At 44.6% G+C, this 26,656-nt stretch overlaps 1 protein-coding gene across 4 annotated transcripts in view; it reads left to right on the forward strand.

The window, feature by feature from the left end:
* ZFAND3 (zinc finger AN1-type containing 3) overlaps positions 1 to 26,656 on the forward strand; it is a 558,612-nt gene that overhangs the window by 424,954 nt on the left and 107,002 nt on the right. For all 4 annotated transcript variants that reach the window (XM_029592911.1, XM_029592912.1, XM_029592913.1 and 1 more), the window contains one exon: positions 19,773 to 19,838. In XM_029592911.1, coding sequence (XP_029448771.1) covers positions 19,773 to 19,838 — 66 coding nt within the window. The remainder of the gene's footprint in view (positions 1 to 19,772; positions 19,839 to 26,656) is intronic.

Raw genomic sequence — 26,656 nt, forward strand, 5'->3', positions numbered from 1 at the left:
TTAATCGCAGATAGGGTAGATTTCATCGGACGGGGTAATTCGGCTTAGCCTGCTTGCTTCCTGACGTTCAGGGTTGAACGCCGAGTGCCTTCTGTTACAGAGAAATGTCGGTGGAGCTCTATAGCTGTGTAATCTGCAGTGTATTATTCACTTATAAGGAAGCTCATTTACTTTTTAACAAGGACGTTAAGCAGCTTGTTTTAGCAATTATATATAGCATGTTTGGGTAATTTAAGCGCAGGGAAATAGTTTCTTGAATTTAACTAAATTGCTCACTAGGCACTCAGTCTTTTAGTTTTGTAATTGTATTTATTGCACTAACCCTTAAACAGAGTAATCGGATTTAAGAAGCAGAGAGCAAGGTACAGAAGCAGTGGTCGGGAGGGCATGCCCTTTGCTGACCGTAGCACAGTGTGTGTGAAACCAGCTTATCACGCCGGCTGCATGGTATCACTGCTTCTCTGCCCTTGAGCTCAGGACGTTCCCTCCTTGGTGTTTGGGCTGAGACTGAGAAACCTGTACAATACCAGGGGGGGTTTAATGCTCTGTTACCGGGACTCTGACCATAAACCCCCCCCCCCCCCCCCGAAAAAACAGAAGTATGTATATCATTGGAAAGAACTGTACAGCAACCTGTGCTAGAAAATGCCAATTCGCACACTAAGAGCAGCCTGCCAAACTCCTGAAGAAAGCAGCGTTACCTCCTGAACACTCAGCAACGAGTGATGAGGTGTAGGTAGGAGGGATATAAGGAAGGCTGAGTTTGATTTGCGAGACCGGACATGCAGACTCTTGGCTCTCTCACTCTCGTGCAGCAGTGCTCTGCCTTCAGGAGGTTATGAAGCGTGAGGAGCAGGCGTAGAATCCACCCCATGTGTTGCTGGTGTTATTGACATAAAACGTTCTCGGCTCTGGTTTGTAAGGAAATAAATGTCACCTGCACTCAAACATGACCCCGAGGTATTACTGCCATGTTGAGCTGCAGTTACTTGGAGCATATTACTTTCTTTAAAACAAATGTTATTGCTGGCTGGTGACTCGGTGGCAGCGTTGTGCATTGCCATCGGGGAGGCCTGGCATCACTTCTCAGGCTGGCCAGGGCTGGAGTTGTTGCTGAGGGAAGAGTCCAGTCTTCTACCTTGTGCCCTTCCACCCTCACCTCCACCCTGAGAGATGTGGTGATCTCCCCTGGCTGGACTTAGGGTGTCCCGGTTTTGAACCAGACATCTCAGGTTTTCCCCTCAGTTGTACGGCGTCCGGTTACAAGTAAAATCCGGTCGCAGCGGGTAGCCAGAGTATGGTAGCCCGGCCAGTGGCTGCCGCCGCAGTCAGCTGCATGCTCTCGCAGGCAGGAGAGAACAGAAAGGAGCTTGTGCATATTCTGGCTGCAGGGCTAGGTGTCGGAAAGGGGTGGTCCCCAAGGGCCATGGCCCTACCAACTGGCCAGCTGATGAGAGGTGCTTTGATCCTCTCTCTTACCTGCAACGTGCTTGCATCTTATGCATGCAACTTCCACTGCAAGCAAGTTCAGACCACCAGCAGCTCAAGAATTGGGCCCTTGTTGCTGCTAAACCTCTCCCTGCTAGCAGCCGCTGATATCTCAGCGAGGCCCGTCCTTCTCTTGCCGCTGCTGTGTGGACCGTGCCATGTGTGGGGGCTGAAATCTTCTGTCTGGTGCCTTGTAGCTCAGCCCCACTCCAATCCCAAGAGACGTAAACACCAGCAGGGCCAGGTATGGGAAGGACTTGGAGAGCAGGGGGAGGGGGCAGGAGGAGGGTTGCCAGCTTTTCCATAGACCAGGACTGGACACTTGAGGACCGGAGGGTGGAGTGGGGGAAGGGTGCCCCCTCATTTGCATACATCTTAGATCCTGCCTAAACAGCGTATCCACGTATCTGCAGAACCACTGGGAGCTGAGGGCTGGGCTATGCACCAACTCCTCTCCCTATACTGTGCAATCACAGCCTGGGATACTGCACAGCTCTCCTCCCATAGGCTCCGACCTGCCTTTCTCTTCCTCTAACTAAGAGGCTGTGGGGGGAAAAAGGAGGATCCGCCTGCAAAACCGGACATTTAGCGACCGGTCGGTACCTCTGACTGCACACACTACAGAATGCCTGAAAACCTGGCTGGCCGGTCCAAAACTGGACAGTTGGCAACCCTAGGTAGGAGTGAGAGAGGAAGAGGAGAGGGAGTGAAGTGAGTAGGGAGAAGAGAGAACAAGAGGGTGGGAGAAGAGGCGGAAGACAGCAATTGTGGTGAGAGAATATGGGACTGAGTGGGGAGGACGGGGCATGGGGCACGTGCAGTGGGTGTGGGGAGGGGCGGAGGATTTTGCTGAAGGAGGAAGCTGGTGGTGAGGGGGTTGACGTCTCTCTCTCTCCCACTCCCTCTTTTCTTTCCTCCTATCCCCACTGCCTCTTGATTTTTGACTCCTCCCCGTCTTCTCCCCTCCGCTCCCTTCTCACCTGCCACCAGCCATTTCCTCCTGCTCTTATGATATTGCTGGGTTTATGCAAATGAGGGGGAGGGGCACCAGTCCTGGCAAACCTAGGCCGGACTCAGGGCGCACGTGCACCCGGTTCCATGGACCATCGCTGTGATAGCTGGGCCTAGATCTCACGGGGTTAGAAACTGGCGGGCAGGAAAGCCAGGAAGCAGCAAATGAAGGCTATAATGGCACCACAGGCCTAATATGGGCTGGTTCCAGTGAGACTGCAGGGCCGAAAAGAAGAGCTATTCAGCCGTGAGGAGTGCAGCCAGGAAGGAATTTCATCTGATGACGTCATCAGATGGCGCTCTCGTCCCTTCTCACCCAGCCACCACCTTAAAAGGGCTGAGGAAAAGTTGCAGCTGTGCAAAGCGAGAGTTCAGAGTCTGCCGCGCAGTCCATGGCGCTGAATTCTGCCTGAGCAGTCATCCTTGCTCAGCTGCAGAGGTTGCTCCGTCTTCTCTGTATACTTCAGCCTCCTCCTGCTGCCGGTGCTGTAAAAACATCAAATCTGAGCTTTTAGAAAGGTGTGCAGGAAATCTGTTGTTCAAGGTTTTGTTAAATGTTAATATGCAGCACTCTGCTGGCTTGGATAATAAAACCAAATGTACATTTACAAAAAGAGAAAATGATTGCAATTTGCTGTCGCAGTTCTGGATTAGCCTGACTAGCGGGCTTTTCTGCACAGGTCGTAATCTGTCTGCTTTCTTTGTCTTCTAACACTAAACACTATTTAAGCAGGTACAGAAGCATCGCTGCACTCAGCTCTATGCATGAGAAATCACACGACTGCAAGATCTTTGCCCACCACCCGTGAATGCAGTGTGGTTCCAGATTTATCAAGGTCACACAGTGACTGGTAGGGGTGGACCTGGAAGCAGGGGTCCTATGTACTAAGCTGCATTAACGCGCTTATTGGTAACCCTTGGGCAAGCATTACCAGTACCGCAAAAAGAAGCTAGTGCAGCGCAAGGAGAATAGTAATGAACTGGGTCGCATGCGAATGGCAATAAACCTCACAATTTGTGTTAAACTAAGAGACATTAACTTCACTATGGGGCTGATGTAATAAACCCGCATTAAAATTAGTTACATTTTAGCACAGGTTTTACTTAATGAACACATTAAAGTAGGAGTACCCACATAATGCACTAAGCAAATGGCATGCAAATTGAGCAGGAGTTTAAAAAGAAAAAATGCACTAAAATGTGAGTTAACTTAGAAATACTCAGTAATGCAGAAAAGTGCTTTAGAACAGGAGTAAGGAGGTTCGGGTTTCAAATTGGAAGGAGTGGGACCAAATGGCCTTGCATGCAAGATTGGCACTGGGCATCCTGACTTGGGCACCATCTCGCCTGCAGGGCCGTTTGGGTAAATCTCTAGGGAAGGCACCTACAGCAAATAGTACGTATTTAGCTGCTGTGCATCCCTAATGGCTGTAATTGTCTGTTCCAGAGGGCTTACCCTTTGATTTCACTTGGCATGCCTTGCTCAAACCGTCATACATGCAAGATGGTGCCCAAGTCGGGATGCCCAGTGCCACTCTTGCATGCAAGGCCGTTTTGGTCCCACTCCTTCCAATTTCCAGCACCTACCTCCTATGTTTGGTTAACTCCTTGGTCTGAGATGAGCTCACATTTCTGGTGGCCATGCTATTCTATTGCTGTGTCTCGCTGTTTCTACCACACTGAGCACAGCAAAATCAAAGCTTTGGCCAACAGGAATATGTTTATTCCCTGTCAGAGCAAAGCAGGAGTTACATTTCCGGCGTAAGCTCTCTGGGGCGTGTACCTACAGCTGAACAACATAATAAGTGCTCTGAGGCAGGCACTTTCAGCTGATTGGGGCAGTCTGTAGCTGCCTGTCCCAGAGAGCTTACACATTGTTCAGCTGTAGGCCAGAGTCCCAGAGGATTTAAGTCCTTCGGGGGGTCTGAAATGCAGTACGATGCTGGTCACAACAATAGACCTCAGTCCAATGTAAGCTCTCTGAGGCAGGCACCAGTCAGAGGTCAGTCCGTGCATAGTACTAAAACAGATATATAGATGCATAGAAATAGAGGGCAGAAAAAGACCAGGTGGTCCATCGAGGCTGCCCCGCAATCACAGAATCTTCGGTCCGGGTCCTATCATTGACACTAGGGTGTAATTGAAACAGATTACCGCTGGGACTCTTTGCTATAGCTCCTTAGGGGTCCACATAGTCTCTCGTTCCTGACCTATTACCATCTTCACAGGTTTTTCCTTTTATCTCCTCCTCGCCCATAATCTTTGTTCATCTTGCCGCAGAGAGTGTTTGCTTTCATTTTACTTGACATTCTCTGCCAGACGGTCCCTGGATGCAAGAATTTGCTCTCTGGAGTGGGCACGTACAGCTTAGCTGAACAAAGTGTAAGCTCCCTGGGGTGGGCATCTACAGTTAAAGTGCCAGTGTACTGTTCAGCTCTAGGTGCCCACCCCAAGAGCTTACACTGGAAGTGAAACCTCCCGGGTCCGAGGTGGAATAAACTCACATTGCTGGGGGCCAGACTTATTCTATTGCTGTGACCAGTCTGGTAGAAGCAGCTGGACGCTACCACACTGGGCACATCAATAATATAACCTGGTCCCCAGAAATGTGAGTCAAGTTTTACTCCTGCTCTGACCCAGGCGGTACATTTCCTGCCTTAAAAAACATGCACTAAAATATCTGCCTGCTAATGTGGCTCTCTGTATTGCCCTTCTGCTTAGTAAATAGGCCCCCAAGGTTTGCATACTCTGCTTATCTGTTCAGACATATGAGCACTTAGAAAGGGTTGTTGACCACTGCCCAAACATTTTATATTATAAAGAGCTGCAGTACACACCTAGGGGCCAATGAAATATCATGCACGCACTGGATAAACTCTGCGTCCAACCTCCATGTAATACTCAAATGAGCCGGCGCGCTAAAAGGGACTCGCAGTGGATAAACTCTGCGTCCAACCTCCATGTAATACTCAAATGAGCCGGCGCGCTAAAAGGGACACGCACTGGATAAACTCTGCATCCAACCTCCATGTAATACTCCAATGAGCCGGCGCGCTAAAAGGGACACGCACTGGATAAACTCTGCGTCCAACCTCCATGTAATACTCCAATGAGCCGGCGCGCTAAAAGGGACACGCACTGGATAAACTCTGCGTCCAACCTCCATGTAATACTCAAATGAGCCGGCGCGCTAAAAGGGACACGCACTGGATAAACTCTGCGTCCAACCTCCATGTAATACTCCAATGAGCCGGCGCGCTAAAAGGGACACGCACTGGATAAACTCTGCGTCCAACCTCCATGTAATACTCCAATGAGCCGGCGCGCTAAAAGGGACTCGCACTGGATAAACTCTGCGTCCAACCTCCATATAATACTCCAATGAGCCGGCGCGCTAAAAGGGACTCGCACTGGATAAACTCTGCGTCCAACCTCCATGTAATACTCAATGAGCCGGCGCGCTAAAAGGGACTCGCAGTGGATAAACTCTGCGTCCAACCTCCATGTAATACTCAAATGAGCCGGCGCGCTAAAAGGGACTCGCACTGGATAAAGTCTGCGTCCAACCTCCATGTAATACTCAAATGAGCCGGCGTGCTAAAAGGGACTCGCAGTGGATAAACTCTGCGTCCAACCTCCATGTAATACTCAAATGAGCCTGCGCGCTAAAAGGGACTCGCACTGGATAAAGTCTGCGTCCAACCTCCATGTAATACTCAAATGAGCCGGCGCGCTAAAAGGGACACGCACTGGATAAACTCTGCGTCCAACCTCCATGTAATACTCAAATGAGCCGGCGCGCTAAAAGGGACTCGCAGTGGATAAACTCTGCGTCCGTGGATTGGTGCGCCCAGGAGAAGTGACTGCGTACCTGTGAGGAAAACGGACACTCAGTTTTCCTAATGCACAGCCATGGGTTAGGAAGGTGGGCGCTGGCAAATTGAGCTTGCCTTTTCCTAACCTGACGGCTGTCATGTTTTTCTGTGGGGGAACCAGCTCTGGGCTGGTGTTAATTTCTGAGGATTAAAATGTGCATGCGATGAGCGCTATTAGCTGCGCCTTTTGGATGCGCTAATCCTGATATTGCAGTGGGCGTATGCATAGCGCGTCCAGCTGCCCGTTTAGCGGCACCCTGAGCTCAGCGCCCGATATTGCATTGGCGCCATTAACAAGTGAAGTAAATGTATCTCCTAATAACTAGTGTTCAGTTTTTGTTACTTTTCTGTTTTTTGTTTATATTTCTCTCCTCTCCTTTCTCTTTTCTTCTCCCTTTTCTTTGGTTCTGCACAGACCACTGCAGCTCCTCCTTCCCTCAGTCCTGTGCGACTTCGGGAGCCTTAAAGAGCAGCATATGAATATTAAGGGCCACTGATTACTGATCCCTGACTTTGAACCCTCCTGTTCCTTATTTTCTAGGGATGTGCATCCATATTGTTTAGTTTCATTACCTTCCATGCATATATTTTTTATGCTCATAAAATCGTATTAACACACACAAGTAACGGAAAGAAACAAATCGAAATCTAAAAATGCAGCAAAATTAAAGAAAAAGGAAGCTAATAAAATGTTTCCCATGCACACAGGTGTAGTACTCTTCTCCTTTCCGTTCTGTTCAGGCAGTGGGAAGTAGCCTGCTGATTGCAGGAAACACTAGTTAGTGCCCCTTGCATACAGCATCCCAGCGGGAGCACAGCTTCAAAGCTAGAAACTCCTGCATTATGCAAGAAACAAGATGTGAAAAGTGCATGCAGCCCTCCCTGGTCAGACAGTGTGCAGGGTGGAATTATTAGCAATGCTGGTACCAGGAGCCATTTATCAGCCACAAAGAACACCATTTAATACAGAGAGGAAGCAGCAAACTCTTGCAAGATAAAAAGCCATCATTTTCTGCTATACAACTTGGAGCTGGGACAGTCTTTTCACATTAGCATTACACTACTTTAAAGTGCTGATTTGCATATCTTTTTATTTCTATTTCTGTTTGTTTATACTGTAGTACACACATGGAGTGCCTTTGGATAACAAGTGCTTTCAGCTGATGGCAGATGAGATCCCAGCTTTGCCGAGTAAGCATATTCCCAGGATGCAAAAACATAGGTAGATTGGGAACAGATAGAAGCAGGGCAGTGTCAGTTACTATGAGAGCTTGAATTAATCTTCTCTGTAGCTTGTGTGCTGGCAAAGTAATTCTGAGAGTTTGCAAAAGTCACCTGCTTGCTCTAAGAAGTTGTAAAAGCTGGCTCCTGGTTACATAATCACTGGTGTTTGATTCCCAACCACCCCAATCTCATTTTTTGATATAAGATAGTTACCCCAGTTAGGGGGAATATTTTCAAAGTAAGTCTCAATTAGGAATTTACAACAATGTGCAATTAACCCTGATTTTAGTTAACTAAGTTTAGTTTATTGCAAGTCATTGACAGACTAGCATAGCACACCTAACAAATGTAAGGATTTTCGAATTTGATTAAATATGCCCCCTACTTAAAACAGCTTTAAAAGCTTTAGCAGTACAATAAAACTAAGATGCTGCCAGATGGGGGCTAGCCAGTCTCTTGCACTGTATTATCTACCTGTTGGTGAGAGGTTGTATATATGCTCCTAGCTCTCAGAAAATGAGTCTGATCTCGGGATGCCAGAGTGGCAGACCTGGAAGAGCTGAGATAGACTGGTATACAGGAGACCTTCAGGGACATATAGAACAGGTTCCAACTCTAGTCAAGCAGCCTTTGTGCTGCTTTGGAGGAACAAGTTCACCGGACAGGAGACCATCACATTAGTGTGGCAAGAAGTGATCCTGTAGCTAGGACTTGTTCTCCAGGTGATGCCATTTTCTCTCACATCAAGAATGTTTCCCCAGGGAAATGTGCCCAGAAGGGATGGGTGAGGATTGCTGTAGTAGTTGGCGGTTTGATCATTAGGCATGTAGCTGCTGGTGGCTGGTGGGCATAAGGATCAATTGATATCTTGCCTGCCTGGAGCAAAGGTGACAAACTTCACACATCACCCTAGATAGGATTTTAGAGAGTACTGAGGAGGAGCCAGTTGTTTTGGTACATGTGAGTACATATGGCACATAGGAAAATGCAGGAGGGAGGTTCTGTAGGCTAAATTTAGGCTTTTTGGTAGAAAATTGGGATCAAGAACCTTCAGAGTTGCATTGTCAGTCATGCTCCCTGTTCCATACACAGGTCTTGACACAGGCTAAACTCCAAAGTCTCGATACATGGATGAGATAATGGTGCAGGGAAGAGTGCTTTAGATTTCTTAGGCACTGGGGAACATTTTGAACATGGGGGATTCTCATCAGACAAGAGAGGCTCCACCTTTACTAGGGTGGAACCCGGCTGCTGGCACTATCATTTAAAAAGGAGATAGAGCAGCTTTTAAACTAGAGCATAGAGAAGAAGTAACTCAGAAGCACATGGTTCAGGGGGAGATATCTTTGAAGGATACTTGTAAAACTGGGAAGTTAGGATATCCCTATAGAGATTGAGGTAAAGGCTGAAGTAGCCCAGATGGATTTAAATAGCACACAATATGAATAACTCTGAACTCCTGTACCTTCTGGTAATAAGTAGGATGTAAATACAAATAAATGCATACTTTAAAATGTTTGTATACAAATGTCAGAAGTCTTAGAAATAAAGTTGGTGAGGTAGAATGTATGGCATTATATAAAGATATAGATAACAGGCATCTCAGAGACAGTGATATGAGGATAACCAATGTGAAACTGTGATAGAATATAAATTATATCGACATGACAGGGAATAGAAAATTGTTGGAAGGGTGGCACTATATGTAAGCGATGGCATAGAGTCAAGCAGGATAAACGTCCTGCAAGAAACAAAATGCACTGCAGAATCCTCATGGATAGAAATTCCATGTGTGCTAAAGTATAGCAGTGGGTGTCTAGTACCATCCACCTGGCCAAGATGAAGAAACAGCCTATGAAATGCTAGCAGAAATTAGAAAGACAAGTAACCTTGGCAACACAATGAGAGACTTCAATTACCCCAGTATTGATAGGATCATTGTCTCATCAGGACATGCTAGAGAAGTTAAATTGCTCAGTGTCATAAATGACTGCTTCTTGGAGCAGCTGGTCCTGGAACCAAGAAGAGGAAGCGCTACTTCAGGTTAGTCCTTAGTGGAACACACTACATGGTGTAGAAGGGACTCCTAGCGATAGTGATCATAATGCAATCAAATATGGCATAATCACTGGAAAGAGGGCATTAAGTAAAAATACTGCCCCTGCATATAACTTTAAAAAGTGATATTATAATGAGGAAATTAGTTAGAAAGTAAATAAAACAATTGCTAAGGTTAAAAGTTTGCCTGAGTCATGGACGTTGCTTAAAATACAATCTTAGAAGCCCAATAAAATATGCATTCCCTCCATTAAAAAGGTCAAAGGAAGACCAATCGACTGCCAGCATGGTTTAATGTTGAGATGAAAGAGGCAGTTAAAGCCAAAAGGGCATCGTTCACAAAATGGAAAGCAGACTTGAATGAGAAAAGTAGACAAGAGCATAAGTACTGGCAAGTTCAATATAAACAGTAGTGGGCCAGGCCAAGAACAAGCTGGCTACAGAGGTAAAAGCTAGTACATTCTTTTTCAAGTACATTCAAAGCCAAAAGCCTGAGGGAGTCATTTGGGCTGCTAAATAAGCCAGGGGGTAAAGAGAGTGCTCAGGGAGGACAAGGAAATACTGGAGCCGAAAAACGGAATGAATTCTTTGTGTCTGTCTTTACCGAAGAGGATTTTGGGGATGTACCCATACCAAAACCATTCTTTGGTGCTAATTCTGAGCAACTAAAGCAAATCTCTGCAATATTGAAAGATGTAATACATCAAACTGGCAATCTCAAGGATAACAATCACCAGGACCAGATAGTTTTCATCCCAGACTTCTCCAAGAACTCAAACATGAAATAGCAGACTTGGTTCTAATAATCAATAACTTATCATTTAACTTTTTAGTTATCATTTTATCTACTGCTTTATACGCAAGCACAAACTTGCTACAGAAATAGCATTGAGTATGATAATGATAAAAACAAAAAGGAAAGGAATTACAATCAAATGCTAATAAACCACAAATTTGAGGGAGCCCAGAAAAGTGAGAAAAATCAAGAAAAGAGTACACACCCTACAAAAAACGAAAAAGGGGGAAAATATCATCTTCCAGTGAGGAGGACGTTATACGTTTCATTCTTTAAACATGATAAAACAGAGCCTATCTTAACCAAGTTCTCTCCTATAAGGAAAACATTTAATGACAATATTAAACATCATCAGGGACTTGAGCATTAATAAATGATCTAAGCTGAACAGGTTCTAAGAAGACACAATTTCTCAGAGGAAATCGTAATAGTGCATTTACAAGGGAATCGCAAGAAAAAACAAATCCACAGCCTCTTGACGAATATCTTGAAATGTTGCTCTTCATGCCTGTGTAGCTCCACAGAAATCAGGAAAAATGTAAAGCTTTACCCTCCCTAAAGATATATGTATAGCTTGAAAATACAGTCGAAGAATTAAATCACGCTCATAACTTGAAGAAAAAGTCAATAATAAGGTAGATCTATGTGACACACTAACAATAGTAGTCTTCAGGATAACAGAAATATCCAAAAGTTCTCCACTGGAGATTAAAGCAGCTTGAGCAGGGCCTACTCCCTCAGGCCTTTTAACAACCGAAATGTGGACTACTTTTGAATATCACCCTAAATTATTATTTAGATTGGTTTCTGCTTTCTCCTGTAAAAACAAAGTGCTGCCCTTACACCTAGTCACATTTCCTCAGAAGAATTTGCATCTTTTCTTTGAGGTAAAGGTTTCTAAAGTGCAGTGTGAATTGTCTGCTGATGCTTTGGAATTATCATAATGTTAGTGAGTAAGAATAAAAAGTTGTTAAATGTTTATTTGGCGGTGAAAAATGTTCAAAAATGTGACTCTGGCCTCCAAGAATTTCCCTGACGCAGTCTGCTGGCAGCTGCAGTTTACCATTTGATAATTCATTGGTGCTTTCTAAATGTCGTCAATTTGTAGCAAGTTGTCATCTTTTAATTTAGCTGTATTATTCAAAACTGGTAAGATTTTAGCTTCAATGAATTCTTCTCCTTTGGATTCTTTTCCAGCTATCAAGCTGCGATACCGGCCCCGTCGCGGCGATACTGTTCAAGTTGAGGGAAGGGGAGGAGTGTGGGCGGAGTAATGTTTTTCACATTATCGCCGGCAGCACTGCGGGAAATAACTACACCTTTTCTTGTGGTGCTCTGGGGGGGCGTTAGTGTGCCGCATTGCCCCACCGTGGCAGGGAAATCTGCGCTGCCTCGATGCGGCCGGCTGCCCGCTATCATCCCTCTGCCCCTTTCTTGTAGAATGATGAATCTAGGCCTAAGTTTGTAAAATAATCTGAGTTGAATTTGAGTGAATTAATTTTCTCAGTGGTTAAATTCTAGCTTCGCTCAAGGTTGTGTTTCATCTTTATTGAAAATAAAAACAAATCCTTGGAATAAACTGATATTAATAACTGTCACCCTGTATTGCCCATTTATTTCAAATCTACTTGAGAAAGTAGCTGTAACTCGACTTCAAAATATTTTAGGTAATACAAATCCATTGCATTCATGACAGCCCTGTTTTAGGTGGGGTTATAATCCAGAAACAGTATTAGTTGCCCTCCTGAATGAGATTGGGTTAAAAGCTGCTGCTGTTAGTATTTACACTTTAGATTCGATTAATCATGAACTATTGGTGAATTGTTTAGAGGGCTTGGAGGTGAATGTTTTGATCTTATTGATCTGATATTTCAAAGCCTCAGCTTTTGTTGTTTGGGGTACCCCAAGGTTCAGTATTTGGCTCCTTTGGCTACAGGAAGCAGGTTTTAGTGGGGTTTTGTTTGCCAATGATATTCAAGTGGTAACCTATATCCATCAACTAAATCTTGAGGAATTGAAAAATGTTTATGCTTGTTTTGATGGAATTGCCTATTGGTTGACTACTCATAAACCTAAGGTGAATCCAAAAAAATCAGAGGTGCTATGGGTAATGTTGCAGTTTCTTATTTCAGTTTTCCTCAACCCTCTCTTGAAGGCTCACCTAGCCAATTGGGTTTAGGATTGTCACAATGCATATGCATGAGATATATTAGCATGCACTCATTCTCCAATGTTTGAAGATTTATTCATGCAAATTCACGATGGATATCCTGAAACCTAGACCAGTTAGGTATGCCCAAGCGTGTCAAGCTTTTGTGCTTAGTCAAATTGATTATTGCTGTACTTTATGTTGGGGTCTTCTCATTTCTTCTCTGAGATTACACCTGTTGTAAAATACTATGGTGAAGGTTATTTATGTATTAAGAAAATGATCATATGGGATCAATTTTGTCAAATCTTCATTGGCTCCCACTTTTGTGTAGAATAAAGTTCAAAATATTGCTTCTTGCTTTTAAAACGTTAAATGTAGGTCAGCCACAATATATGGCAAGTTTGTTGCTTTATTATATACCTGCAAGATCATTACACTCCTCTCAACTAGAGCTCTTGTGAGTATCATCTCTCATAGAAATCAGGCCTGCACACCTTATTGTCATATGTTCAGCTATCAGGCTCCAACCTTGTGGAATTCATTACCGTTAAATTTTCCTTTCTTAAATGATTGGGAATTATGTTTCTTTTCATTTTTAATGTACAATTTTTAGTGTTTTGATGAGCTTTGATTAGGATTTGTTTTATTATGACACAGATTCATAATTTTCCATAGGAGGTAAAGCAGATAATTTGAGCAAAGTTTGTCCCATAGAACCTAGAAGCAGATGTACAAAAGGAAGGCCCAGCCAGACTTATTTCTACCGTAGATAGGAGTAAATATATTCAAGGTGGAGGCCTTCAGGAGGTGAATAAAACCTTCAAAGGTCAGTTTAGGGTCAAATGGGGTGATGACATATCAGCTTTAAAGAATGTGGTGTTCCACAAGGGTCTATCCTCTCCCCTCTTCTTTTCAACCTTTTTTTGGCCCCACTTTCCGAAATCATTCATGAGCAGGGCTACAGTTATGTTTATGCAGATGACATACAAGTTGTTGCCTCTTTCAACTCAGATTCAACTTTGGATATTACTAGGTTTAATGACTGTTTGAATAAGATCGCTGACTGGTTGAGTACACACAAATTGGTGAACCCACAAAAATCTGAGGCTATTTAGTTTAGTCATTGTAAGTCAAATATTAAGTTGCCACTCTCTGGGGCAGATTTTAAAAGGGTTACGCGGGTATACCCGCTCCTACGCGCACCGAGCCTATTTTGCGGAGGCCCGGCAACGCACGCAAGCCCCGGCACCACGTATGTCCCAGGGGACGGGACCGAGGCCTCCGGCACAGCGGCCGTGCTGGGGGATTGCACGCCGGCACTCGCAACCTACGCCTGTCCAGAGGCAAGCGCAACTTACTAAACAAAGGTCAGGGGGGGTTTTAGATAGGGCTGGGGGGCAGGTTAGATAGGGGAAGGGAGGGGAGGGAAAGGTGGTGGGGCGGCCTCGGAGGGAACGGGGAAAGCCATCGGGGCTCCCCTAGGGCTCGGCGCGCGCAAGGTGCACAAGTGTGCACCCTGTTGTACGCGCCGACCCCCGGATTTTATAATATGCACGTGTTTGCGCGCGCATGTTATAAAATCGGGCGTTAATTTGTGCGCGCCGGGTTGTGCGCACAAATCTACGCCTGCGTGTATCTATTAAAATCTGGCCCTCTATGAATAATTGTATATCTCTTGAGGAGAATATTAAAATTCTTGGAATGCATTTGGATCATACATTATCTACGAACAAGCAGGTGTCCATACTGTCCAGTCTTAGAATGATCTGCTGATTAAACTCTTGTTTGTCTGTATCTGATTTGACTGTTATCTTGTGCATTAGTACATTCAAAAATTAAGTACTGTATTTAGGAATCACTGAAACCAAATTAAAAAAGATTACACTTGCTTCAGAACACATCTGCTAAGATTATAAAGGGCTTATCAAAATTTGACCATATTTCTCTTTTTCATTGTAGAATTTTGTTTAAAGTACTCTGCTTTGACCCAAAAAGTAACTTACAAGGATCTTCCTGAACATGTGTTCAATTTGTTTCTTCCTTATCAACCATTACAATGTTTGAGATCATCTCAAAATGTCTTAAGTTGCCTTCTCTGAAGGAAATTTATTTAGAGGGTACTGGACAGTCTGTTTTTCAATATCAGGTCCCCAAGCTTTGGAATTCATTGCTTTTGGATATTCGTTTGGAAGGCAGTTATTTGAAATTCAAGAAATTGGTTAAATCCTGGTTTTTTAGTACTCACTAATGGAGATAATGTCCAGGTGGGTGCCCACCACAGCACCAGCTATCATCAAACGGTATGGTTTCATATCACAAATAGGATACGGAGAAGAAGCTCGAAGACCCGAGTTTTGCAGTTCAAAAACAGAGACTTTGATGAAATGGAGAAGTATCTGGAGGAAGAACTAGAAGGCTGGGAGAACAAGAGAGAAGTGGAACAACAATAGACCAAACTAAAATGAGCAATTACCAAGGCAACTAATCTATATGTTAAAAAAGTAAAGAAAAGCAAGAGAAAAATGAAACCTATCTGGTTCTCAAAGGAGGTGGCTGACAAAATAAAAGCTAAAAGAACAACGTTCAAGAAATATAAAGGATTCCAAAGGGAGGAGCACAAGGAAGAATATCTGGTGGAACTGAGGGAGACAAAGAAAGTAATCAAGACGGCAAAAAGTCAAGCAGAAGAAAGGATTGCCAAAGAGGTAAAGAGAGGTGACAAAACATTTTTCAGATACATCAGAGAAAGGAGAAACGTTACAAGTGGTATAGTGAAATTGAAAGGTGATATTTGATGTAGCTTGCCTTGCTAATACCATCACTGGCTGGAAAATAATGGGACTCAAGCTGCGGCAGGGGGATCGTATGGAATATCTTGCCGCCAGATGGTCCACTACTCTGGACTCGCCAATTTCTGCAAAACAGATGACTGCGTTCTTTATGGCCTTATACAAATAATTGCCGGACATGAGCTTAAGGGAAGTCCAATTTAATATATTGCATGGTCTTTACTGTGATGATGTTTGTCTGTTTCAGATGAAGCTTGCACAATCTCCCTTATGCCTTAAATGTTGCAAAAAGGAGGGCACCCTTTTCCATCGCCTTTTCAATTGTGAGCTGCTGACGGCCTTTTGGATGTCTGTCCTGGATTACCGTGTCCCGGACGGGTGCTACTGGCGAACTCACAGCCTCCCTCCCTTCCAGGGAGTTACTCAAAGGCAAAATGTGAGCGAATGGCTGTGTTGTTAACCTGCCGCACCCTATTGGCGGACTGGGTGGTCCCGAACGCGATGCCTACACACGCAGCCTGATTTGGAAGAATGGCTTCACTTGTGCAGTTGGAAAGAATGGACTTCCTCACCGGTAAACGAAAACCGGATAAACTATATATTACCTGCTTGAATAACTGCTTTGCTCTGTTCCCACAGGAGTTACAAAATGGACTCATAAGTGCTGGCTACACGTCTGAGTGGTCTTCGGGGGAAAGCTCGGGTGGGGGGGAGATGTATGTGGTATTCTTTGGTGCGGATGGGTTGCTGGGGTGTTGGATACTGGAGTGAGTAGCTAGGGGGGGGGAGGTAGTTGGAAGTCTGGGGGGGCCATCTTTCCTATAACATAAAATAAATGGGGGTGCAGATCCAAGATGGCGGAGAGGTAAGACGTGTGTGAGCGTCTCTCCTTCCAGTTTGCCTTACCGTAGTTTGATGCCGCATTCAGGCTGCAAGAAGAGAGCGAGGGAGCGGCTAGCTCTAGAGCCCCCCTCGGCTCCTGCGGTTTTGGGACCAATGGACACCCACATACGCCGGGGAGTTGAGACTCCAGGCAGGAGCTCACTGGCAACGGTTCGGAGGGAAAATGAGTCCGGAAGCAGCCCTGAGCAGTCATTGGTATTCTCGCCGGAGGATAGACGCCCGCCCGAAAACCCAGCGCAGAGACACAATGAATAACAAAGAGAGGAACCAGAGGTACAACAAATGGGTCCATCTCTAGAGCCTACGTTGTCGGAGGGAAGTCTCTCCACGATATCACATCCGGGTTTCGAGTTGGGAGAAACACTCGAAGTGGATCAACAAGTGGAGAGAGGGGAGACGCCAGAACTGCCTCAAAATTTGAGAGAAGGGATTTCTGCTAGCGTTGGTAAAGATATTCAAGGTCCGGTTCAATTCTGTGAGCTGGTAAGACCACAAACTTTTACCTTACAGACTATTTGGGAAGCAATAAAAGAAACTAATAGCAATATCCAGTGCCAGATTTTATCAACTGCTAAATCTGTGAAAAATCTAGAAATAAAAATGCTGAATGTTGAAAAAGAGCTTTTGGAAAAAACAAAGAAAATACAATCTATAGATGTAAAAATGGAAAGTTTGAACAATCTTCAAAGTGAATTAATTAAAGAGAATCAAATTCTTCATCAGAAAGTGGAAATTTTGGATAATCAGATGCGTGCTAGGCATCTGAGATGCATTAATTTCCCAAAACTGCCATATATGGCGGCTAAAGATCTATGGAGGAAATATATGATTGAAAATTTAAAAATTACTGAAGAGACTCTCCCTATTATATCTAAAGTCTTTTATATCCCACCAAAGAAAAGTATTGAGTCTGACTTAGATAACTTTCAGATATTGGTCCCTAGAGAAACACCAACTATGAATATCTCAGAATTGCTTGAGCAATCGGAAGAAAGTGTAGCTACACCAACAACCTTGATAGTTTTTCTACTTCAATCTGACAGAGAATGGGTCTTTAAGAAATATTTCTCTCATCGAACTGAAACTTTTTTTGGCCTTAAAGTTCAGATATTCCCTGACCTTTCGAGGCTGACGCAGAAAAGGCATCAACAATTTTTGTTGTTAAAGCCACAAGTGTTGGAGATGGGTGGATTGTTTTTGTTAAAGTTCCTTTGCAAGTGCCTGGTTAAGTTTCAAAGCAATTCTTTTATTTTTTTTCAACCCTCTCAATTAACATCTTTTATCGCTAGTAAAAAAAAATTCTGTTGAATTCTCCTCTCCTGTAACTTGATATGTAAACTTCTAAAGGTGTGTCAAAAGGTCTAATAGAAAAATAACTCACCCAATATTTGATTATTGATGTATAAATTTCCTTAAGGTTGTGTGAATCTTGGATCCATATTGTGGGCTATAAAATAATATACTACACAGATTTGTATAGTAAGGATTGCAATTGAAATTACTATTATGGAAATATGCTATGGTCCTTATCTTGTGTTGTTTATTTACTTAATGATTTGAATCGTGTGTAGTGTATGTATTTCAATTTCAAGTATTCTTGAATTAAAATTGTAAAATTGATAAATAAAAAATAAAAAAATAAATAAATGGGGGTGACCGCTTCCATAGAGGCCGGCAGTCATTTGTTTCCTGTTTCCTGGCTGTTGAGGATTGTTCTCTGCTGCTCTACTCTTTGATGTCTACATGGAATGTGTTATTTGGGGAGGCTGTTTCCTCTCTTATCAATGAAAATTATTTTGGGGGGAAAAAAAACAGGTGAAAAGGATCAATGTGTGGAGGAATTGGTTTTGGTTTGTCCCACCTTTGGCTTCTAGCTGAGCTCGCTCTTCTCTGGACTTCGCTGTCCAGTGTCACTTCAGAGTCCTGGCCTGCAGAGAAAAGCAGGAGGCTGTGAAGATTTATTTATTTATTTATTTATTTAAATTTCTTATATACCGGCATTAGCGATGGGAGTCGCATCATGCCGGTTTACAAATGATGCGACAAAGATGATTTTCTTTGTCTCTTAAACCAGAACTGCTTAAGAAAAGAACAGTCCCAGCAGCTTTGCACCTTTAATAAAGTGAGAGCTGTCAGCGTTTTTATAGCAAATTTACATTTTGCCCTAAGAGTCGCTGCTGCTTTGGTTTACATCATCCACAATAAAAATAAGCCATGAGTTAATTTGCTGGCAGGTCCAAATGAGCTCATAGCTACTAAGGTCCTAGATGGAAGGAGATAAGGAGCCTTTAGAGTTACTGGAATAGAACCTGCTCCTATATATTGGGTTTTCTTCAAGGGAAAAAATGCATTTTTAAATTTTAAATGCAGCTTTTTTTTTTTTTACACTGAGCATTTATCACTCATTAGCAGTAACAGTATAAATACGAACCCCTTTCCTATGCACTGTGACAGAGTTCTTGGCTGTTCTGAACTCTCCTTCATGTGTGTAACATTGTCCGGTCCTCAGAGCTGTGCTATATCGTCACTTGTTTCTCGATCGTATCGACCTGCGCTCTGGAATGAATGCATCGAGTTGCTTGGTTAGCTTAATGAGCCCTTCTGAAAGCACTGCCTCGATGACGTGAGCCAAGATGTGCTTGGCCCAGAAAAGCATTGATTGAGGCATCGGGAGACAGAAAGACTGGGGAGAGCACGAGTGCTCCGTCGGCGCTGGGCAGCAATGCCCCTCGCGGGTCTCAGGAGTCCCAGGTGGCTCCTCCAGGTCCTCATTAAAGCCTCCTAATTTGTAACATCGAAGAGATTAAAATTGGGCTCTTCAAAACATGGAGATACAGAAACTGACAACAAGTAGCGACTGCAAGTTGTCTGGTCTAGTTTTTCCTTGTTGCAATACTGCAGCCTTTCCTTGATCTGATCCTTAAAGGTGAAAGGGGGGAGCGGGGTGCTGTCCAGACAGGCTGGCCAGGTTTAGTAGTGGGTGGGGGGAGGTGGCTTAGTGAAGGGGGAAATTGTGTCTATTTAAGATTTTGCCCACTGCTAGCATGGCTCGGCCATTATGATATGGCTTGAGTTTCTCGACTTTAAAGAGGCCTAAATGTGTAAACAAACCTTGCAATTCACTGTGCATTAGTCTAACAGTTTATTCAGTGCCTCTTAAGCAAATAGGATCATAACACTTCACAGTTTAAACACTTAGGAAAACTTTATGAAGTCAGCTCTGATGGAAAGCCTAGAGACTCCTTCCTGTTTCCTTGATTTCATGCAGACTTCCGATGAGGATAAGGAGTTAACACCAAGGGGTAATGCATGCGCCAGTTTTCTCTGTGCAGGAAGAAGTCTCCTGGCAACTAAATGTACACTCCAGAAATGTTCCAGTAGAGCATGGCTTAAAGAACAGGACCCGTTTTACTGACCCTATATAATCTGCTTTTGCTTTCGAGTGGATTAGTAACGTATATTGTCTTTGCTTCCAGGTGGGCCTTGCACAGATACAACGTACGTCTCGTTAACCACACCAACCAAAAGATCCTGTGACTCAGGTACAGCTGCTTAACTATTTCTACTGGTCATTGAGCTGCAGGTGTTCCAGTTTGCACAGGAGGGGAGGTGTAAGGTCAGTTCAGATTCAGATGCAGTGTAGCCAATCAAAAGAGCAATTATGGGTTGTCCAATGGAATCCAGCGGCAGCACACGTGCAGGAGAACTGAGTTTGATTCCCAGATCCAGATCCTGCTACTGCATCTCAGGCTAGGAGAGGCTGGAGATGCGGCAGAGAGAGCACTCAGACCTCAGGAAGAACAAGTACCCAGTAGGTACCCAGGTGGGTAGGTGCCCAGGTGAACCTTCTGCCTTGTGCCCCCTCCCCCCAGTCCTACCCTGATCTCATTCGCTGACACGTCGCTCGTGGCCTGCCAAGTGTGTGCTTTTCTCGGCCACGAGCAGGATGGGCAATGCTCGCAGCCAGCCGAGTCTCTACTCTTCTCGCGGCCCCAATGGCTGCTCGTTGGCGACCTTAGCGATCGTTTAGTTCGCCTAATGGGACACACTGGCAGTGCCTCCAGAGTGCACTTGTACTGGGTTTTTTAAGAAGACCATGGATTATCACTGTAATGGCTGGGCTTAATGGTGAGAGACAAGAGGATAAACATGGAGAAAACCCTCGTAGCTCCAAAGCAAGGCCCTGAGAACCATTGCTTTGGTTGAACTTTGAGAGAAGTAGGAGGAAGGCTTGATATGTTGTCATGGATAAAGTGCTGTGTGCTGGGCACAGCAGGGTAATGTTGTGCCTAAAGGCATGTGGCTGTGTTGTGTATGCACATCTATAACACCAAACCTTCATCTTTCAACGTTTCCTTTAGCACAGGGGCTGCAAACCGATACCCCTAATGAATATGCATAAAAGGCAGTGTGCATCATGCAGATCTCATGCATATTCCTTAGGTATCTCCTGAAAAGCCAGGCCCTGTTTAGCATGCCGCTGCCCACGTTTTTCTATGAAATTGTGGTTTATTGAAGTCCTATCCTTATCTTTTCATCTGCAGGATCAGTGATTAGATACAAAATTAAGAATTTGCCCTACTTGTTAAGTAAGGTTCCCATCAGGAAGCTTAAACCTGACATTTCTTATTTTCATTCAGCATAACTGTGAAAGAAAGATCAAAACAATACATCTGTCAAGTCACGAAGAGGGAGCAAAGGCTTTTACTTCAATCCCTTCTCCCAAAGAGCTCTCTAAGCTTCCCCTCTGTGGGGTCCCCTCTCCTGGGGGCGCCATGCAATACTTAAATTAGGGGTCGCGTTGTCAAGGAGGCGCTAGGGTCTACTGCGCGCATCTAACACCTCCTTGACAGCGGGAGCTTGCGAGCGGTCGGCTGTCACCGGCCGTCCACCGGTCAGTAAAAACAGATGCTGAATTTATCAGGGTCAGTTTTCCTAATCGGCGCACAGCCACAGCTTCGGGAAACGGGTGCTTGTTCTGTTTCCTGAACCTGTCTGCCGGCACTGGTTTTTTTCACTTTTTAAAAGTTTTCCTTCCTCCTACTTAATATCGGAAAACAGGACAAACGGTAGTGATCGGTAAAATAAGGGATTCTTTATTGACGTGACAAAGAAATACATCGCACCAGCAGTGCTATTTCATTATAAGAAATATCATCTGGATTACAACTGGAAAGTGTTCCCAATTGATATGTGGTGTAGTTCTCACATTTGCCATGTGAGACATTACCAGCTGCCATTGGTACAGTAGCCCCTGAGGCAGCTCCCACGTGAGCGAAACTCGGTCAGAGTCGGGCTAACACCAATAAAGAATCCCTGATTTTACCGATCACTACCGTTTGTCCTGCTTTCCAGCATCATTGATCGGCTTCCGATTTGCTTCCTGGGTCCTACTTAATATCGCCACAATATTAAGTAGGAGGATGTACAGAAAAGTCTGTTAATTTCTGAGCACAAAACTGCGTTTTAGACACACTTTTTTTTTTTTTTTTGCATTTTTGGGTGATTAACATGCATTTGCATGTGATGAGCGCTATTAGTTTCGCGGCACGTTGTGGAGGCGCTGATCCCCTTATTGCATGTGCCTGTAATGGTAGCCACTGCAGAAAGTGGGATCTTCTATCCTCGTTTTATTGGACATCGCAAACCTAATGGAGAAATTGTACATTGTTTTGTGACAACTAGAAATGTATTTTTCTTGTTCAGTTTCTAATGTGATTTATTATAAATTCTTTGAAATCTGCTGTATTCAGTCAGATTTGTTCACCAGCTCTCCTTTGCTTCTTGTACCGCAATACGCTTGACCGTACTGGGAATACAGAGAAGCACGGTATTCTGTAATGAGTGGCGGACTGCGTTTCACCAGAAACTGAGCAGATTTGGTTTTTTTTAAGTTACTCCATTTATTTTTATTTAAAAACCTTTCTTATCAGCCCTTCCTACATACAGGGTGGGGTACATCATAACATCCACAATCAGTTACATTAAAACAAACCATAGTAAAATAGCATAAGTCATAACGGTAAAAACAAACAATGTAAAATCACATATTTCATGACAAAAAACTAAAGACATGAAATTAAAGAGTGGAGGTGTAGTTATTGGGCACGAAATAGGTAGCGAAAAGGCCCTTACCTTTTCGCTGTCTGTGCCGTCGTCGCAGAGTTGGCCCCCGGTGACTCCCCGACTCCTCCTCTTCTGGGGCCGATTCCGCCCCGATGTCGGTAGCGCAGGCGTGCAATAGCCTTAGAAAATAAGGCCCTTAAACAGATAATAAATAAGTAATGTAAAACAGACTTAAAAATAGGCAATTTTAAAAAGAAAAGTCATCAAGGCTTCTCCGCTGGTCTTGAGGTCACAAGTTTCAAACTTTCTGTCTGTTACCCAGGGCTTAATTTCTTGCCGAACAATGCAGAATGGCCTTCTGCCACCTTTTTTCCAGGACACAAGCAGACATGGTAGGTGTACAGATCAGTTCCAGCGCCCTGCAGAAAGGGAGCAGAGCCAGGGGCAGGATCATTTCTGGCCCCAGAGAAGGCAGATCAGAGAGCACTGGAGTTTCTTACAGCGAGACAAGAGCAGCCCATGACTTTGATTTTTTTGTACAGTTTTGTGGCACAATTGAAAAGACAGAAGCAGGAGGGTCAGCTCCCCACTACTTGTGCTGCTGCTGGATATCTTCACACACACGTGTGTGGGTGTGTGTGTAGGAGAGGTCACACCCTCCCCCCCACCTACGCTACAGTTCCACTTCCTTTTTGTCTACAATTTAAGGTGATAAAGTTGTACATAAGTCAGGAGGAACTGAAAGCCAGTCAGCAGGAAGAAGAGAAGCGCAATCCAGAATCGCTTTCACAGTTCCAGGCCCGGACGTGATCTTGGCTCCCATGAATCGTGCGGAAGAGGAGGTGCAGTCGGACCCATGCCCGAAGATGCGAGCGAGATGTAAGAGCCGAGCACTGCCCCCGCAGGAGACGAAGGCGGACCATGTTCCTTGGGAGGCGATGCTCCTCTGGCCTGGCACTTGGTGTATGTCAGGCCGCAGCCCGGGTGTGGGAGAAGCTGCTCTCATGGGCACAAGGTGCAGGCCTTCCCCACCTCTCCATCACCACTTCAGCTCCCTGGAAATCGCTGTATTCACTTTTAGTGAATACAGCGATTTCTCTTGCTGTAATACAAATGTAGAAACCATTTAAACACATGGAGGACTTCTCTCCCACAAGAGTGGGAACAGGGAGGACTTCTCTCCCACAAGAGTGGGAACAGGGAGGAGGCTGGCAACTACAGACCGGTCAGCCTCACTTCGGTGGTGGGAAAAGTAATGGAGTCACTGTTGAAAGAGAGAATAGTGAACTATCTACAGTCAGGAGAATTAATGGACCAGAGGCAACATGGATTCACCAGGGGAAGATCCTGTCAGACAAATCTGATTGACTTTTTTGACTGGGTAACCAAGGAATTGGATCAAGGAAGAGCGCTCGATGTCATCTACTTGGATTTCAGCAAAGCTTTTGATACGGTTCCGCACAGGAGACTGGTGAATAAAACGAGAAGCTTGGGAGTGAGTGCCGAGGTGGTGACCTGGATTGCAAATTGGTTGACGGACAGAAGACAATGTGTGATGGTAAATGGAACTCTCTCTGAAGAGAGAGCGGTTTTTAAGCGGTGTACCACAAGGATCGGTTTTGGGACCGGTCCTGTTCAATATCTTTGTGAGCGACATTGCGGACGGGATAGAAGGTAAGGTTTGTCTTTTTGCGGATGACACTAAGATCTGCAACAGAGTGGACACGCCGGAAGGAGTGGAGAGAATGAGACGGGATCTAAGGAAACTGGAAGAGTGGTCAAAGATATGGCAGCTGAGATTCAATGCCAAGAAGTGCAAAGTCATGCATATGGGGAGTGGAAATCCAAATGAACTGTATTCGATGGGGGGGGAAAGGCTGATGTGCACGGAGCAGGAGAGGGACCTTGGGGTGATGGTGTCTAATGATCTGAAGTCGGCGAAACAATGCGACAAGGCGATAGCTAAAGCCAGAAGAATGCTGGGCTGCATAGAGAGAGGAATATCGAGTAAGAAAAGGGAAGTGATTATTCCCTTGTACAGGTCCTTGGTGAGGCCTCACCTGGAGTACTGTGTTCAGTTCTGGAGACCGTACCTTCAAAAAGACAAAGACAAGATGGAGGCGGTACAGAGAAGGGCGACCAGGAAGGTGGAGGATCTTCATCGGATGACGTATGAGGAGAGATTGAAGAATCTAAATATGTACACCCTGGAGGAAAGGAGGAGCAGAGGTGATATGATACAGACTTTCAGATACTTGAAAGGTGTTAATGATCAAAAGACAACGACAAACCTTTTCCGAAGGAAAAAAATCAGCAGAACCAGGGGTCACGATTTGAAGCTCCAGGGAGGAAGATTCAGAACCAATGTCAGGAAGTATTTCTTCACGGAGAGGGTGGTGGATGCCTGGAATGCCCTTCCGGAGGATGTGGTGAAGACCAGAACTGTGAAGGACTTCAAAGGGGCATGGGATAAACACTGTGGATCCATAAAGTCAAGAGGCTGCCAATGAAGAGTGGGTGACTCGCCAGAATGACGGCTACTGCCTGGAGTCAATACCCTTATTAAATAAACATACACAGGCTTACTGTGACTCCAAAATCGCTCTAAGCTTCAACAGCAAGAGGAAATGTGGAAAAAAGGATTCACACTCACAAAGAGGGGAGTAGCTGGCTTGTTACGGCGGGTTACTACCCCAAATCAAATAAGCCTGATACTTCACTTTCAATGCATATACAGCATAGTTCTCTGATTCAACGGCAGGGGAGAAGAAAAACTGATACTTCACACATCCAGAAAAGAGGGTTCGCACTCGCAAAGCAGGGAGTAGCTGGCTTGTTACGGCGGTTACTACCCCAAACCAAATGTGCCTGATACTTCACTTTCGATGCATATCCAGCATAGCTCTCTGCTTCAACGGCATGGGAGAAGAAAATCAACCAATAAGGGCTGTATAACAGTCTGGGTAAAACAAATAAACATGGGTGCAGATTGCTTATTGCGGCGGCTTCTACCCCTAACTAATCAAGCTAGATATTTCACTTGGATGCAGCTCCATCACTGCTCTCTACATTAAAGGTGGGGGTGGAAGGGAAATAGAACCAAGAGCTAAGAGAAACAGATAAGTATGAGAGAGAAAATTTGCGGGGCAGACTAGATGGGCCATTTGGTCTCCTTCTGCCGTCATTTCTATGTTTCTATGTTTCTATGTTATATATGTATTACAAATGACTTATTTTCCCCGATTTAAACAAGTTTATTTTTTTCCTTTTATCCTGAATTCAACACTGTTGTGATGTTTGGAAGATCAACCCTGAAAAATTCCTGGATATTCTTTTTTTTTTTTTTTAAACTTAAAACTCTGAGCACTAAGAATAAGCAAACACTTTTTAAGAAATCCGTTTTCATAGCTTGATTTGGGAAGCTTGGCAGAGCGGTCAGTAGGACATTAAGCGTGCTCTGGTTTATTCCGCAAAGAGCTGCGTTCTGTCCTCCCAGCCAGGGCAAGCTGTTAGGAGAGGGTCGCAAGGACCACGAATAATGATTGTCCACTGCATGGCCCTCCCCAGACAACGGGGGAGTGCTGGAGTCGCTCCACTACAGCTGCTTCAGCCCAGGCTCCAAGGAGAGGATCTCCCTTGGTTCATATCCTTGCTCTAACACCACCTCCCTGATGAAAGGGAATACATTTCTTGTTGCTAATCGTGTAATCCGCTCACATTGTTTTCCTCATAAAATTGAAGAGGCCTGAAGCAAGGATTATTTCAGTAACTTACTATCTGAGTGGGAGTTCATGTAGCAAAGCAAAATACGGAGTGAGCTGGGAAGGAGAGCACCTTCTGTCCCTGAGAGGAGGTTTTCAGCTCCTTTAGGAGAGATCAGGGTCATGACCTGAAAGTGGCCTTTGTGGTGCCACCTTGGACTATGAAGCAGGCACAGCCTTCATTTCAAGTGACTCGCCCTTGGGGATGGATTTAGTGCTTTAAGCAGCAGAAATCTGTTCTTTTGAAGACTTTGTGGCTGGTTTACTGGTTACAGGAGATTGCTGCTGGGTGCGGCGTACACCGTGGTAGAAATGCCAGCCGGTCAGATGACGAGATCACAAAGGGGCATCCACAATCTGGAATGCCAGGATGAAGAGGGCACCACGCACGGCGTGGGTGTAGCAATGGAAAAACATTGTGCAGAGATGCCGAGGATCCCAGGCAACATTCATTATTCTGAGACACTCTTACAGGTTGTGGTTTTGAATTTTCTCTCTCTTGCTTCATGGCAGAAAGACTTCTGATTTGGCAA

This window comes from Rhinatrema bivittatum, chromosome 3, assembly GCF_901001135.1.
Source record: "Rhinatrema bivittatum chromosome 3, aRhiBiv1.1, whole genome shotgun sequence".
Lineage (NCBI taxonomy): Eukaryota > Metazoa > Chordata > Amphibia > Gymnophiona > Rhinatrematidae > Rhinatrema > Rhinatrema bivittatum.